The 14,363-nt window shown below is 53.2% G+C and overlaps 2 protein-coding genes across 2 annotated transcripts in view; both read left to right on the top strand.

The window, feature by feature from the left end:
* Nucleotides 1-462: 462 nt before the first annotated feature.
* On the top strand, nucleotides 463-7,843 carry FAM32A (family with sequence similarity 32 member A). Its single transcript, XM_006147194.3, has 4 exons — nucleotides 463-605; nucleotides 726-867; nucleotides 5,982-6,035; nucleotides 7,584-7,843. The coding sequence occupies exons 1-4, from the start codon at nucleotides 532-534 to the stop codon at nucleotides 7,650-7,652; spliced, it is 339 nt and encodes a 112-aa protein (XP_006147256.1). The 5' UTR covers nucleotides 463-531; the 3' UTR covers nucleotides 7,653-7,843.
* A 3,655-nt stretch (nucleotides 7,844-11,498) lies between these two features.
* Nucleotides 11,499-14,363, top strand: part of AP1M1 (adaptor related protein complex 1 subunit mu 1) — a 23,124-nt gene continuing 20,259 nt past the window's right edge. Inside the window, exon 1 of the mRNA XM_027771321.1 lies at nucleotides 11,499-11,668. Within this exon, the coding sequence (XP_027627122.1) occupies nucleotides 11,627-11,668 (42 nt within the window). The 5' untranslated portion in view covers nucleotides 11,499-11,626. The remainder of the gene's footprint in view (nucleotides 11,669-14,363) is intronic.

Genomic DNA, 14,363 nt, shown 5'->3' with positions numbered 1-14,363 from the left:
GAGAGGAGAATGGAGAAGGGATTGCGGCGTGACCATCCCCCCGGGGGGTGATTTCTTGCTTTCTGTCTCTCTGTCTCTCTCTGTCTGTCTGGCGAGCGCACGTGCCCTATAGAAAAATCCTCTCCAAAAAAAAAAAGGCCAGTGTGGATTGCACAGCATTGAAACCTTGTTGGGGATGCTCATGCACATGTGTATGCACGCTCTCTCTTTCTCTCTCTCAAAAAACAAATAAACTTAAAGTTTTTTAAAAAATTAAAAAAAAAAAAAAAAAAAAGTTTTCGGGTTCTAAGCGTTAGGACTGAAAGATGAAGAACCGGAAGTGTGGCGGGTGACTGGCTACAAAGCTCCGCTACTGGTCTGAGTCTCCGCCCAGTCCACACCCGGAAGTGTGGCACAGACCCAGCTGCTGAGTACGCATGCGCTACGTGTAGCTCGACCAATCAACAAGAAGTGAGGCGGGGCTTAGGGCGGAAATACTGTCTGCAAACCGGAAGTGTGGCAATCCACTCGGTAAACTAGGCGCAGAGCGTCATGGCGGACTACGAGCAGGTCCAGAAGGGGCCTCTGAAGCTAAAAGGTGTCGCAGAGCTCGGCGTGACCAAACGGTGAGACCCTAGGGCCCTCCGGAGTGTGTCCTATGTCCTCCCAGACGTTTTTCCCGGCACCCTAGGATGTTGTCACTGTGACTCGCCTTCATCCCCCTCCCCTTTGGTTTCCTCTCCCAGGAAGAAGAAAAAGAAGGACAAAGACAAGGCGAAGCTGCTGGAAGCGATGGGGACGAGCAAGAAGAACGAGGAGGAGAAGCGGCGCGGCCTGGACAAGCGGACCCCGGCCCAGGCGGCCTTCGAGAAGATGCAGGAGAAGCGGGTGAGGCCGGAGGGCCGGGGCTGCCCCGCGCTGGGATGCCGGGAGGAGGCCGAGGGGTCCGGGGGCGTCTGAATTCGGGGAGAGCTTCGGGAACAGGGAGGACCCCTCGGTCTGAGTCGGGGTCCGAGGGGAGAGCTAGAACCAGCAGCCCAGGTTTGGATTCCAATGCTGTGGCTCGTTTGCCCCCCCCCAGGAAACGCCAGTAATTTTTTTTTTTAAACGAACTATTTTATTTAGCTTTATTTATTTATGTATTTATTGTTTATTTAAAGAATTATTTTATTTACTTTGTTAGTTTATTTTATTCTATGTATTTATTTTTTGGAGAGGTTTTTTGCTATATAGGGTGCGTGCACTGGCCAGAAAGACAGAGACAGAGAGCGAGAAATCACCCCCCAGGGAGGATGGCCACGCTGCAATCCCTTCTCCTCCATTCTCTCGGGATCTTGGGCACGCATGCACATGCGCCCGGCGTGAGTTTAAGCCACCGGATCCAGGACTTGAACCATGGTCCACTACATGGGAGTCCAGAGACATAGCCATTATGCTAACTGCTGGTCCCAACCTGGTGAGATTTTTAAGCCTCCGGGTGAGGGACTTGAACTGACCAGCCCTCCTTGTGAGTCCAGCTGCCCCAACCTCTGCTCCATCTGCTGGCCCCAAATACGTAATATTTTAAAGTTCTAATAAGTCATTTCTCGTGTTACCAGAAACCTAATCAATCTGGGTGGTGAGGAACCAGAGAGGGAGGGTAAGGTAGTCATTTTGGCCAGTTACACACCGTCTACATCGGTGGTTTCCAATTGAAGACCATCCCCTGCCCTCCCTGGCCACCCCACCCCCACCCCGCACAGCATACCTGGCAACTGTCCGGAGGCATTTTTGGTTCACAGACGGGCAGGAGCGTACCACTGGTAGTTTGTGGGTGAAGGCAGGGATGAGGCAACACATCCTGCAATGCTCAGAATGGCATCCACTGCAAAGGAGGCCCCCAGTGACATCGGTGCTCGGGCGGAGAATCCTGATCCTTGTCTGACGATCGCTATGTATGGTCACTTCAGGGGAAGTTAACTCGTACTTCCCAGGTCTAATTCAGTCCCACAGGAGACCCAGAGCCCACGAGCTCTCGGAAAGCCGGCCTGACTTAGACTCTGTCTCCACCACTTGTGAGTGGTGTAATTCTGGGCAGGTGGTTTACCTCCTCCTCGAAGTCGGGCTCACATCCCTGGCTCACTGGGTTGGGAGTGTTTGGCACACGGACACACACATCCTTTATAACCTGGAGTTCCCAGTCAGAGGCAGGGCTAGGACCTCATTGCCGGAGTCAGGATGAGAGGCCGGTGCAGCCATCAGGTGATTAATAATGGTGGCTGCTGGGGCCAGCAGGTAGTGTGGTTAAGGCATTGGACTCCCACATGGCGGACCATGTGGGAGTTTGAGTCCCAGGCCTGGTAGCTTGAAAATCACGCTGGGCGCATGTGCGTGCGTGCCCAAGATCCCGGGAGGAGAATGGAGGAGAAGGGATTGCAGCATAGCATCCCCTTTGGGGGGTGATTTCTCACTTTCCTTCTCTTTGTAGCTCTCTGTCTCTCCCTTCTGCAAGTGCATGCGCTCTATAACAAAAATAAAGCCTAAAAAAAAAAAAATCTAAATGGGTGGCTTCTCAGATGATGCTGGATCCATAAGGAAGGTGGCAGGTTCGGTTCCCTGGTCGGCTTGTACACTCTGGCACATGTGCCCATGATCTTGGCTGTCTGGGAAGACCGAGGGCAGTCATGGTTTGAGACCCCATTGAGGGTACTCATCTTTCTCTCTCTCTGCTTCTCTCACAAAAGAAAGAAACTTGAAAAACGGTGGCCCAGATAGGGCGCCATTTCTACTCTTCAGTGGCAGAGCGAATGGAAGGTGTTAGGGTAGGACAGACCCTCAGGGAAGAACGACAGGATCAGCTGGTGGGTCAGAGGCAGTCTGGGAAAGAGAAGCGTTAAGGAAGAGCAGGGTACGGACTGAGCACCTGAGGGAAGGAAGGGCCCGTTTGCCGAGGTAGAAAGACGGTTCCAGAATGGAGACCAGAACTTCGGCTTTAGAGAAACCACGTGAGAGTTGCCTGTTGGATGTGGGATGGCCAAGCTGCAGTTCCTTCTCCTGCATTTTCTCTCTATTTATTTATTTATTTATATGAGGGTTTTTATTATTTTCTTTTTTGGCTATAGGGCACGTGCACTTGCCAGACAGAGAGAGACAGACAGAAAGCAAGAAATCATCCCCCAGGGGGATGGCCATGCCGCAATCCCTTCTCCTGCATTCTCCTCTTGGGATTTTGGGCACGCATGCACACGCGCCTGGCATGAGTTTTAAGCCACCAGGTCCGGGACGTGAACTGCAGTCGACTACATGGGAGTCCAGCGACATAGCCATTACACTAACTGCTGGTCCCTCCTGCATTCTCTTAGGTTCTTGAGCATGCGCATGCGCACACTCACACAGGCCTGGCATGTTTCTCAAGCTACCAGATCCAGGGCTCAGACTGCAATCAGCTATATGGGATCTGGCTGCCTCGACCACCACACTGCTGGCTAATCAATAGTGTATATTTTTTAATGTTTGTTTCTTACATAAATGAGAGAGAAAAACAGACAGCACTCCCAGAGGGGTCTCCGTGCCACAATCCACTCCTGGCCTCAGCCAGCCCTGGATCACGGGCATGTTTGTGCCTGATATGATCAAGGAGGTCTCTGGATATGAACCCAGAACTTTCCAGTGTGGGTCACCTTGCAGAGCGTTGCATTTTACCACTGTGCCACTGTCCAGCCCCAGCAAATGATAATGTCATGACTTTGTTTTTGAGAGAGATTTTTGCTATAGGGTGCATGTGCTAGAGAAACAGAGAAAGTGAGAAGTCACCCTTTGGAGGGATGGCCACGCCACAATCCCTTCTCCTTCATTCTCCTCTTAGGATCTTGGTCATGCACACACACGTGCCTGGTGTGAGTTTCAGGCCTCTGGGTCCGGGACTTGAACTGCAGTCGACAGCGTGGGAGTCCAGCGACATAACTATTACACCACCTGCTGGTCCCATGCCACAGGGTCTTGTCGCACCATGATCCTCTTCCTCCCATCTCTGACCTGTTGGAGCCTCCGCACTCACTGTGCCCAGCGTGTTTCAGGCTTACTGGGCCAGGGATTCAAATTGCAGTTGCCCTGTGGGGTCCAGCCCCTCTTGGGCAGTGCATTACCGCAGTGCCATGGAGCCAGTCCCTGCTGTGTCTCCTTGTGGCCTGGGTTCAGAACCAGCTCTGCATTCTACTGCATGTGCTGAGTCCAGGGCCTGTGCAGAGGCAGGGTGACGGGGAAACTGCCCGGGGGATGCATAGTGGGCAGTAGGGCTCATGGCCACCCGGGTCATTCGCAGTCACCCAGCTGTTAACTGTGGAGTCAGGTGCATCCCCAGTTCTGTCAGGCTCTGCAGCCCACACCCCACAGTCTTACTGGTAGTCCTGGTGTTTCGGAATATGAGTTGGGCAGGCTGAAGTGTACAGTCTGGGTCTTGAAGCCCTCCTGGCGTTGTGACCCAACATTAAGATGGGTAATTGGGCCAGCAGGTGACATAGTGGTTAAGGCACTGGACTCCCACATGGCCAACCACGGTTCGCATCCTGGACCCGGTGACGAAACACACACTGGGTGTGTGTACGTGTGTGCCTAGAATCCCAAGAGGAGAATGGAGAAGGGATTGCTGTATGACCATTTCTCCTACAGGGTGAAATGTCTGTCTCCATCTCTTCAGTGAGCGCTGTATACATGTTCTATACAAGTATCTCTTAAAAAAAAAAAAAAAAAAAAGAGCTAACCCTCAGGAAGCAGCATGGGACTTAGGGCACGAGGGAGAGCTGAGGCTACTCCTGTCCTCTCTCTTGGGCTTGCGTCAGACTTGCAGGTGCATCCAGCCTTTTTTGGGCATACCTTCCCTATACTCCCTTCTCCCCAGCCCAGGCCTAGCCATCACCTCTCCTGCTTCTGTTTTCTTTCCAGGCTGATAAGAAGGACCCCTCTCTCTCTCTCTCAAAAGCACACACACCCTATAGCAAAACTCTCTCTTTTTTAAACAATTATTTAATGTATTTATTTTTATTTGATGGGGGGCGAGGGTAGCAGGTCTGGGACTTGAACCGTGAGTGGCCATGTGGGAGTCCAGCACTGTTAACCACCATGCCATCTGCCGGTCCCACAAAAAATCTCTCTTACCAAAAAAACAGATGAGGGGGCTAGCAGGTGGCGTGGTGGTTAAGGGTGTTGGACTCCCACATGGCTGACCACAGTTTGAATCCCAGACCTGGCAGCTTGCTTTCTCACTTTCTCTCTCTCTTTCTCATTCTGTCCCTCTCTGGTCAAATTAAAATAAATACATAAACTAAAGTTAAAAAAAAGATGAGTAGTGTGTTTTTGTTTTTTTTTTTTTTTTTTTCTTTTTTTAATTATCAGAGGACACACGCACGTGTCAGAGAGAAAGAGAGAACCCCTTTCAAGGGGCGTGGTCAGACCTCATTCCGTTCTCTTTCATCTCTCCATCCCCCTGGGATTTGGGGCATGCGTGCACACGGACCCAGCATGTCTTTCAAGCCTTCGGGGCAGGATTCAAACCACAGTCAGCCAGGTGGATCTAACTCCCTTAGCCACTAGACCATGGGGCCAGCCCGTGATAGGTACTGTTTCTTGAACACCTGGTCTATTTGGGCCGTTTGTCTTCCTCATTTCTCATCTTCTTCGGTTCTACCTAGGACTTGGTTTTCCAGCCAAGCACAAGTGCTGTCCTTTGGATTGCCCAGGGATGCAGGAAATCGCAGATTCAGCCCAAAGGAGACCTGCCCTTGGGCGTGCTTAGTTGCTGCTGGTTCATTTCGTGCCCCTCACAAGGCTGGGATCAAAGGGCGGCTGACCCCAGTTCCCTGTTAGACCAGCCTCTGTGGAGCCAAGGGAGAGGTGGGGACCATGGCTGAGACTCCAGCCGCTGTGGGGTGAGCACCAGGCTGGCCGGGCCTGGAGTCTGCCATCCCCATCCCCATCCGCCCGGGCTGCAGGCACCTGTCACTCACCTCCATGTCTCCTCCTTCCAGCAAATGGAAAGGATCCTGAAGAAAGCATCGAAAACCCACAAGCAGCGAGTAGAGGTAAGTCACCGTGCTCGCGGGGTGAGACGGGCCCTTAGGGTCCCACGTGGGGCCAGGAGCCAAGGGCGTGGCACAGAGCGAGCCCAGGGTTCAGGCGTCGCTGGACCTGGCAGTGGAGCGGGATGGTGGTCTGTTACAGTCCACTCAGCGAGAAATAAGAGGACATCCAGACAGAGCCAAGTTTATCGGAGTTTATTGATTAAACCGGCGGCATACGGGGGACTCGGGTCTCTCAAAACTCCGCAGCCCCGAGTGAAAGGAGGAAGGAGCTTATAGAGGCCAGAAATGCACAAGCATGTCCGGGATGACTTGATTTACCAGGACAGAGAGCAGTGGGCTTGACAGGGAAGGGGGTAGGGCTCCTACAGAAGTAGGAGGAGTGGAGTTTCAAGGACAACCGGCGTGTCCATCACTCTATTTCCTCTTAAACAAAAGGGGAGAGGGGAGGCTTCCAGTCTTAGGAATCTAACAGTTCATAATGGAGGCGCTCCCCCAAGATGGGGGCATGCCTGCTTCAGTGCAGCGATAAGGCAGCTGGGGACGCGGAGAGGTCCTCAGTTCACGACCTGGGACCGCCCTGAGCACGCGTGTCTGTGACTCAGGCCTCTGGAACCGGGGTTGGCTTGCTGTATAAAGACCCCATGGGGCTGCCCATCTTGCCGCGTCTGTGTCTATCTCTGTCTCTGTCTCTCCCACCAAAGAAAATTAAGAGGGATGGCCGACCCCATAGCCTAGTAGTTAAGAGAACGGGATCCTACATGGCCAACTAGGGTTTGAGTCCTGGCCCTGGTGGTTTGCAGAACATACCAAGTATATGTGTGCGTGCCCCAAATCCCGACAAGATCGAGAAATGGAGGAAGAGGGGGTTGCAGTGTGACCGTGCCTTCTTGGGGGCAGTGCGAGGTGCTTTCTTCTTCCCCCTTTGTCCGTCTGTCTTCGGTGAGCACGTGTGCTCTCTGGCACTTTAAACAGTAAAAATAAGGGGCCAGCAGGTGGTGGGGCCATTGGGGTGCTGGACTCCCAGACGGCCAGCTGCAGTTCAAGCCCGGGCCTTGGCCGCTCGCTTTCTCACACCGCCTGCCTCCCCACCCTTGTGCACATGCCCTGTAACAAAATTTAAAAATAATAAAGTAAGTAATAAAAACCAGAAGACCTGGGGGACCAGCAGTTGGCGTAATGGCTACGTTGCTGGACTCCCATGTAAGCTACCTTGGTTTGAGTCCCAGACCCGGTGGCTTAAACTTATGCCGGGCGCGTGTGCATGTGTGCCAAAGATCCCGAGAGGAGAATGGAGGAGAAGGGATTGCGGCGTGGCCATCCCCCCTGGGGGGTGATCTCTCTCTGTCTCTGTCTCTGTCTCTCTCTGTCTTTCTGGCGAGTACACACATCCTATAGCAAAAACCTCTCCAAAAAATAAATAAAATCAGAAGACCTGGCAAGTTGGGTGTGAGAGGAGGGGACTCCGAGGGGCCAGGCAGGCCCTCGCGTGCTCAGTTCCCTGCTGAGGTGGGTAGTGACATGGGCTCGCTTCCTCTTTCTCGTCCCCAGGACTTCAACAGACACCTGGACACCCTGACGGAGCACTACGACATCCCCAAAGTCAGCTGGACGAAGTAGCCTCCTGGCTCTGGGTGTGGGGCGGCACCGAGGGGAAGCAGAAGGAGATGCCAGGGTCATGTTGGGCCCCTTTGTCATTTTCTAGAATTACTTTTCTGTACACAGACCCTTGCATCTTCTGCCGGGACAGCGTTTTTCAAAGCTGTGTGCCCTCATTCCGGAACTTGATTAAAAGCAAGACGGTCCTTTTATTCCGTTTTGGTTTCTCGGGAACACGTAGAAGATAAGTCATCTTAAGCCGGCAGGTGGCACGGAGGTTGAAGTGGCTGGATCTCATGTGGTCGACTGCGTGGTTTGAGTCCTGGACCCGACGGCTTGAAAAACACTCCAGGCGCATGTGCGTGCATGCCCAGAATCCCAAGAAGAGAATGGAGAGGGGGTTGTGGTGCAGCTGTCCCCCCTGAGGGGCGATTTCTCACCACTCCCCACCCTTTATGTCTCTGTCAAATGCACTCCCCTTTGGCAAACCAGTAAAAGAAGGCTTTTTAGTTTGGACTGGAAAGTTGTGTGTTTATCCAGAGGTTAAGATCATTTCTGTGTTAGTGCTATATAAGAATGTTTTTACGCCCAAGTTGCCTCTAACACACTTAAAGCAACCTACTGTTGTTTACCTGGATGAGACAGACTCCAAGGATAAGCAGCTGACGCTGGCGTGACCTGCAATGGGCAGTCCCCTGCTAGACCCAGCACGGGCCACCCTTCCAAGCTCCCTCTAGCTTGGGGCTTCTGCTATTCTGTGTACGCCCTGGGGAAGCCACTCACAGCTCGTGGCCTTCAGACTACCCCCTCAGCCTGGGTGGTAGAACCACTACCACAGGCAAGCACGGAATGTCTGCCTTGTCTCCTTGAGCCCATGGCCAGCAGGTGGTCCCTTCCTCCAATTCACTCATGTCCATTGCCATGGCAGACATTACTAGTCGATCCCAACATTCTTTGTAACAGAACCCAGACACAGCTTGCCTTCCAACCTTTAGCCTGGAACTCTAAGCTGATTTATTCAGAGGTGGCACGTTTGACATTACTGGACTAAGGACACCTCAGGGTGACACAGCCAGAGCACAGCCCCGCACAGACATGGGTGCTGTCCAATGGGAAGGCCCACGTTGAAGGGCTGAAGAGCTGGAATAGAGCCATGTGTATCCGTTGAGGATCACTGTGTACACCGCTGGGAGATACAGTCTCTGCTGACACAGAGCTTAACAGAAAAAGAAGAGAAAAAGCGAGTGTTGGGTTTGGGGCCGTTACACATGAACTGTGGAATAAAGCAAAAACCAGTTCTTAAATATGTTCGACTGGCTTATTTATAGGCTGTTGGATCATCACTGGAATGCTGCCTTTGGGATTTATTGCACATGAAGCACGGGCATGCTACAAAACTGTTCCCGGGACCAGCAGGTGGCGTCATGGTTATGTCGCTGGACTCCCATGTAGTTGACCGTAGTTCGAGTCCCAGACCCAGTGGCTTAAACTCACCCCGGGTGCATGTGCGTGTGTGCCCAAGATCCCAGGAGGAGAAGGGATTGCAGCGTAGCCATCCTCTCTGGGGGTTGATTTCTCATTCTCTGTCTGTCTTTCTGTCTCTGTCTGTCTGGCAAGCACATGCACCTTATACCAAAAATCTCTCCAAAAAAAAAAAAAAATAGGGACTTAGGGCACCAGCAGGTTCTGTAGTGGTTACGTCACTGGACTTCCACTTGGCCAACACAGTTCAAATCCCAGACCTGATGGCTTGCTTTCTCCCTTTCTCTGTAGTGGGCATGCATTAAAAAAATTTTTTTTCGGGACCAGCAGTTAGTGTAATGGCTATGTTGCTGGACTCCCATGTAGTCAACCGTGGTTCACATCCCAGACCTGGTGGCTTAAACTCAAGCCGGGTGCATGTGCATGCGTGCCCAAGATCCCAAGAGGAGAATGGAGAAGGAATCGCGGCATGGCCATCCCCTCTGGGGGGTGATTTCTCGCTTTCTGTCTGTCTCTCTCTGTCTGGTGAGCGCACGTGCCCTATAGCAAAAATCTCTTCAAAAAAATATATATATCTCCCAGGGAGGATGGCCACACCACAATCCCTTCTCCAGTCTCAGGATCTTGGGGCATGTATGCACATGCACCCAGTGTGAGTTTTTTGTTTTGGGGGTTTTAAAAATTTTTTTTTCACTTAACTTTATTTTTTATTATTTCTTTTATTTGACCAGAGAGAGGGAGGGAAAGTGAGAAAGCAGGGCACAGGGTCTAGGACTCAAACCGCAATCAGCCATGGAGGAATCCAGCACCTTAAACACTGCGCCACCTGCCGGCCCTAGGTGTGAATCCCAGACCTGGGACTTACTTCCCAGACCTGGGTGGCTTAAACTCACATCGGGTGCATGTGCATGCGTGCCTAAGATCCCGAGAGGAGAATAGAGGAGAAGGGATTGCTGCATGGCCATCCCCCCTGGGGCGTGATTTCTTGCTTTCTATCTCTCTGGCAAGTGCACGTGTCCTATAGCGAAAACTGCTCAAAAAAAAAAAGAATTATTTAACTTTATTTACTTATTTTTAAAATTTGACTGGGGATATAGGGAGAGGAAGTGGGAGAGCAAGCTGCCAGGTCCAGGACTTGAACTGCAGTCAGCCATGTGGGAGTCCAGCACCCTAAACCACCACGCCACCTGCCACCCTGACCCCCTGTGTGAGTTTTAATCCACCATATCTGAGACTCAAACTGTGGTCGACTACGTGGGTGTCCAGTGCCTTAAGCACTATGCTACTTTCTGGCCCCAGAGATTTTTTTTTTTTTTTTTTTTTAAGAATGATTTTATTGAACTTTAGTGAATGAATGAATGAATGACTTTGAATTTCCCCAGAGAGGGACAGAGTGAGAGAGAGAGAGGGAAAGTGAGAAAGCCAGCTGTCAGGTCTGGGACTCGAACCACGGTCAGCCATGTGGGAGTCCAGCGGCCTTCACCACCAGGCCACTTGCTGGTCCCAGTGTTAATTGGGTTGGTCATTGGGATTTCCCAGACACTAGCATGCACCAAAAGTTGGGATTCCCCAGGCCACTGTGATGGCTCTTTGGGACCAGATGTTGGCATTCTTCCACAGGCCGAATGTCCATAAAAGCAAACCAAATATAATTCAGTTGATTAAGCCACAAGTTCCATGACTCACTGGCGGCCACTAACTGCAGAAATAAAAGACATGCTTCTGGCCCTGGTCCAGCAGGGTGTGGTTTTTCATGAGACCTTACCCGGCCATAAACCAGTGCACTTGTTCAATGAGAAATGTTGACACTGACAGATAGTGAATATTGACAAGGTTTGATTGGCATTCAGAGTTTGACCTCTTGACAGGTAGAATACCTTCCCTGGCTGCTTCAAGCCTATCACACTTGGTGAATATAGTGTATTTATTTTTTAAAGATTTATTTTATTTTATTTATTCTTGCATTTATGTTAATTTGACCAGAGAGAGACACAGAAAGAAAGAGAGGGAAAGTGAGAAAGAATGGTAGCCGTGGTCAGTCACGTGGGCGTGTCCAGCGCCTTGCCCACCACACCACCTGCTTGTTCTCTAGACGGCCCCTTAAGCCCTAGAGATCTAGGTCCTAGGTCGGTTCTGCCGCCCGCTCTTTCACCCAACTTGGCTTACAGGTGAGTTCCCAGGTGCCCCGACTTCCCCACACCCGACTGCAGCCATAGACTGCCCTGATTTGCTTGGCCCCGGCCGGCCACACCCCTTTCGACCTTACTTCCGGGAAGCTTGAGATGGGGGCGAGAAATATGGTCTCATAGGACCTACTGCGCCTGCGCACGCTCCGTCCCGCGCCTGCGCATTCCGGACAGCGCTTCCTGGACCGGACATAACGGTCCGCGCGCGGCTCCTTGGACCGGAAGTGAGGGCGACCTGTCGCGGGCCGCGCCCGGCCTTGCTCAACGCCTGCTAGTCCCCGCCGTCGCCTTCGCCCTCGGCCTCCGCTGAGGCTTCCCGCACCCGCCATGTCCGCCAGCGCCGTCTACGTGCTGGACCTGAAAGGCAAGGTACCGAGAGCTCCCCACCCTCTCCGTTGCCAGGCAACCGGCGGGGGCCTCACCCAACGGGGGGAACCACCTTGTTGCTAGGTAACCGTCCGATGGGCCCCGCCCTGGCATTAGCAGGGAGACCGATCGGGCTCACCTGAAGTACCCCCCTGCTCCAGGTAACCGGGCAGGGGGTCCTCAGTCCGCGAGCCCCGCCCTGTTGCTAAGTAACGCGGTGGGCTGCGGCGGCGGCCGCCCGCTGCCTCGCCCCGCCATCCGCAGCATCGGGGCTGCGGGCTCAGCCCTCGGTGAAGGTCCCGAAACGCAGACGCTGCGGGGAGAGTGGGCCGCCGCCGGGCTTGGAGCCGGGCTGGGCTCCAAGGGGCTGCAGCGACCCTTGGCCGGAGGTGGCCAGGCGTATCGGGCCGTCCCGTCTCCCCTGGGCGCTGCAGCATCCGTTTATGCTGCTCCTTCTCCCCGTGGTAATTCTCTTCACGTGTGCTGTGACATTGGGACAGGGACAGGCGAGGGGAGCACGTCACTTTGCAGAGGGAGAAACTAAGGCACAGAGGGTGAAGCTGCCTGCCCAAGGTCACGCCGGGCGCTGAGAAGTTGCAGGTCCAGGGACCAGCAGTTGGTGTAATGGCTATGTCGCTGGACTCCCACATAGTCGACCTTGGTTCGAGTCCCGGACCCGGTGGCTTAAACTCACACCGGGCGCGTGTGCGTGCGTGCCCAAGATCCCGAGAGGAGAATGGAGGAGAAGGGATTGTGGCGTGGCCATCCCCTCTGGGGGGTGGTTTCTCGCTTTCTGTCTCTGTCTCTGTCTTTCTGGCGAACGCACGTGCCCGATAGCAAACACCTCTCAAAAAAAAAAAAAAATTAATGTCAATTGTAGACCGGAGCAGTGACTACCTAATGGGGACACTTGATCTCAGCTGGGGGATCCGACGGGGCTTTGAGCTGAGACATGCAAAATCGGACATCGCTAGGACCCAGACGTCTTTAACAGAAACTTTTTATTTCCCCTTTCTTCATGATAGAGTGTGTGCACGAGCGTGTAAGGGTAAGAGTAAGAGAAGGAGAGAAAGCACCCCAGTGAGGCCTGGTCCCACTGCAATCCTCCTTCGACCAATTTTCTCGCTTTCTCTCTGTCTCTGTCTGTCTGGCGAGCGCACGCGCCCTATAGCAAAAACCTCTCAAAAAAAAAAAATAGTTTTCTCAAAGTTGGCAGCAGTTAAATGCTATGCAAAGCAAGGTGAGGTTCAAATGCCAGTCCCAGAAGTCAGGAGGTCGTGCTTCCTTCCCTGGGCTTCTTGAAAGTCTAGAAGATGTCTTCCGTACAGGCACACCAGCGGCTGGGCGGCTGCAGTGTCCCCGAGTCCCCGTGCCTCTGCCCTGGCCACCGTGTCCCCAGGGGACAGGCTGCCTGTCTCGGCTTGCTCATTCCTTCCACAAACATTTCCTGAGCCCCTGGTGTGCCCCAGCCCTGTGCCCAGCAAGGCACGGACTGTCCTGTGGGCTGCGGAGTTAGGACCGAGCTCAGAACCCGTCCCTCCTGCTCTGCTGTGTGACCTTGGGCAAGTGCCTTTCCCTCTCTGAGCCTCGCTTTCCTTGATGGCCAGAAGAGGGTTTTTGGGCCAGCCAGGTGGCACGGTGGGTGGGGGAGGTGGACCCCACGTGGCTGACTGTGTGGTTTGAGTCCCAGACCTGAGGGCTTGAAAAGCATATTGGGCAGGACCAGCAGAGGGCATAATGGCTATGTCACTGGACTCCCACGTAGTTGACCGCAGTTCGAGTCCCGGACCCGGTGGCTTAAACTCACACCGGGCGCGTGTGCGTGTGCCCAAGATCCTGAGAGGAGAAGAGGAGAGGGGATTGCAGTGTGGCTATCCCCTTTGGGGAGTGTTTTCTCACTTTTTCTCTCTCTTTCTCTCTGGCAAGCACATGCACTCTATAGCAAAAATCTCTCTTTAAAAACAAAACAAAACAAAAAACAGAAGAAAAGCACACTGGGTATGCATGCGTGCCCAAAATCCCGAGAGGAGAATGGAAGAGAAGGGGTTGCAGTGTGGCCATCCCCTCTGGGGGGTGATTTCTCACTTTCCCTGTCTCTGTGGCGCAGGCCCCACGGGGGGCTGTTTGCCAGGGTGGTGTGAATGTCGGAGACAGGCCTGGCACCACCCACGGCTCACAGGCCCCGTTAGCTGCTCCATCGAGCTGGGGAGACTCATGGAAGCAGGGTGTTTACCGAACTGGTAGATCCTGGCAGCCACGGGGCCGGGGACGAGGCCTCGGGGGATGCAGGTGCCCAGCCCGGGTGCTGGCAGGCAGAAGGCGACGTGGTTATGAAAGACGCCCTGGAAGACAGAGACCTACAACCAGGCCACAGTCCTGCCTGAGGGCTGAGGGCAGCCTCCCAGGAGCCGGATGTCCTGGGTCACAGCAGGAAGCCTGGGGTGCTGAGAAGGTCCAGGTGGGAGCTGGAGCACAGGGGATCACTTTAACTGCAGGAGGGAGGAGTTGCCATGAGATTGTAGCTGGGAGAGGCTTGATCACACCTGCCTTTCGGGGAGCTCCTGCAAGCAGCCCTGGTCCTCCCTCACGTAGCAACCAAGATGGCATTTACTTTTCAATTGTTTTTTAGAAGTGCTTTTTTTTTTTTTTTTTTTTTTTTTTTGATAGGGGCGCGGCATTTTTGTGGGTGAAAGGAGGA

The sequence above is a fragment of the Tupaia chinensis genome, unplaced genomic scaffold (genome assembly GCF_000334495.1).
Source record: "Tupaia chinensis unplaced genomic scaffold, TupChi_1.0 Scaffold000201_2, whole genome shotgun sequence".
NCBI lineage: Eukaryota > Metazoa > Chordata > Mammalia > Scandentia > Tupaiidae > Tupaia > Tupaia belangeri.
The sequence above is the reverse complement of the archived record's forward strand: the minus strand, read 5'-3'. Positions and strand labels throughout refer to the sequence as shown.

Bases quoted from the DNA above. Each gene is read 5' to 3' on its own strand.
- FAM32A (XM_006147194.3), top strand. From the start codon at position 532: ATGGCGGACTACGAGCAGGTCCAGAAGGGGCCTCTGAAGCTAAAAGGT. The intron at 606-725 runs GTGAGACCCTAG...TTCCTCTCCCAG, and splicing joins GAGCTCGGCGTGACCAAACG to GAAGAAGAAAAAGAAGGACA. The intron at 868-5,981 runs GTGAGGCCGGAG...TCCTCCTTCCAG, and splicing joins AGAAGATGCAGGAGAAGCGG to CAAATGGAAAGGATCCTGAA.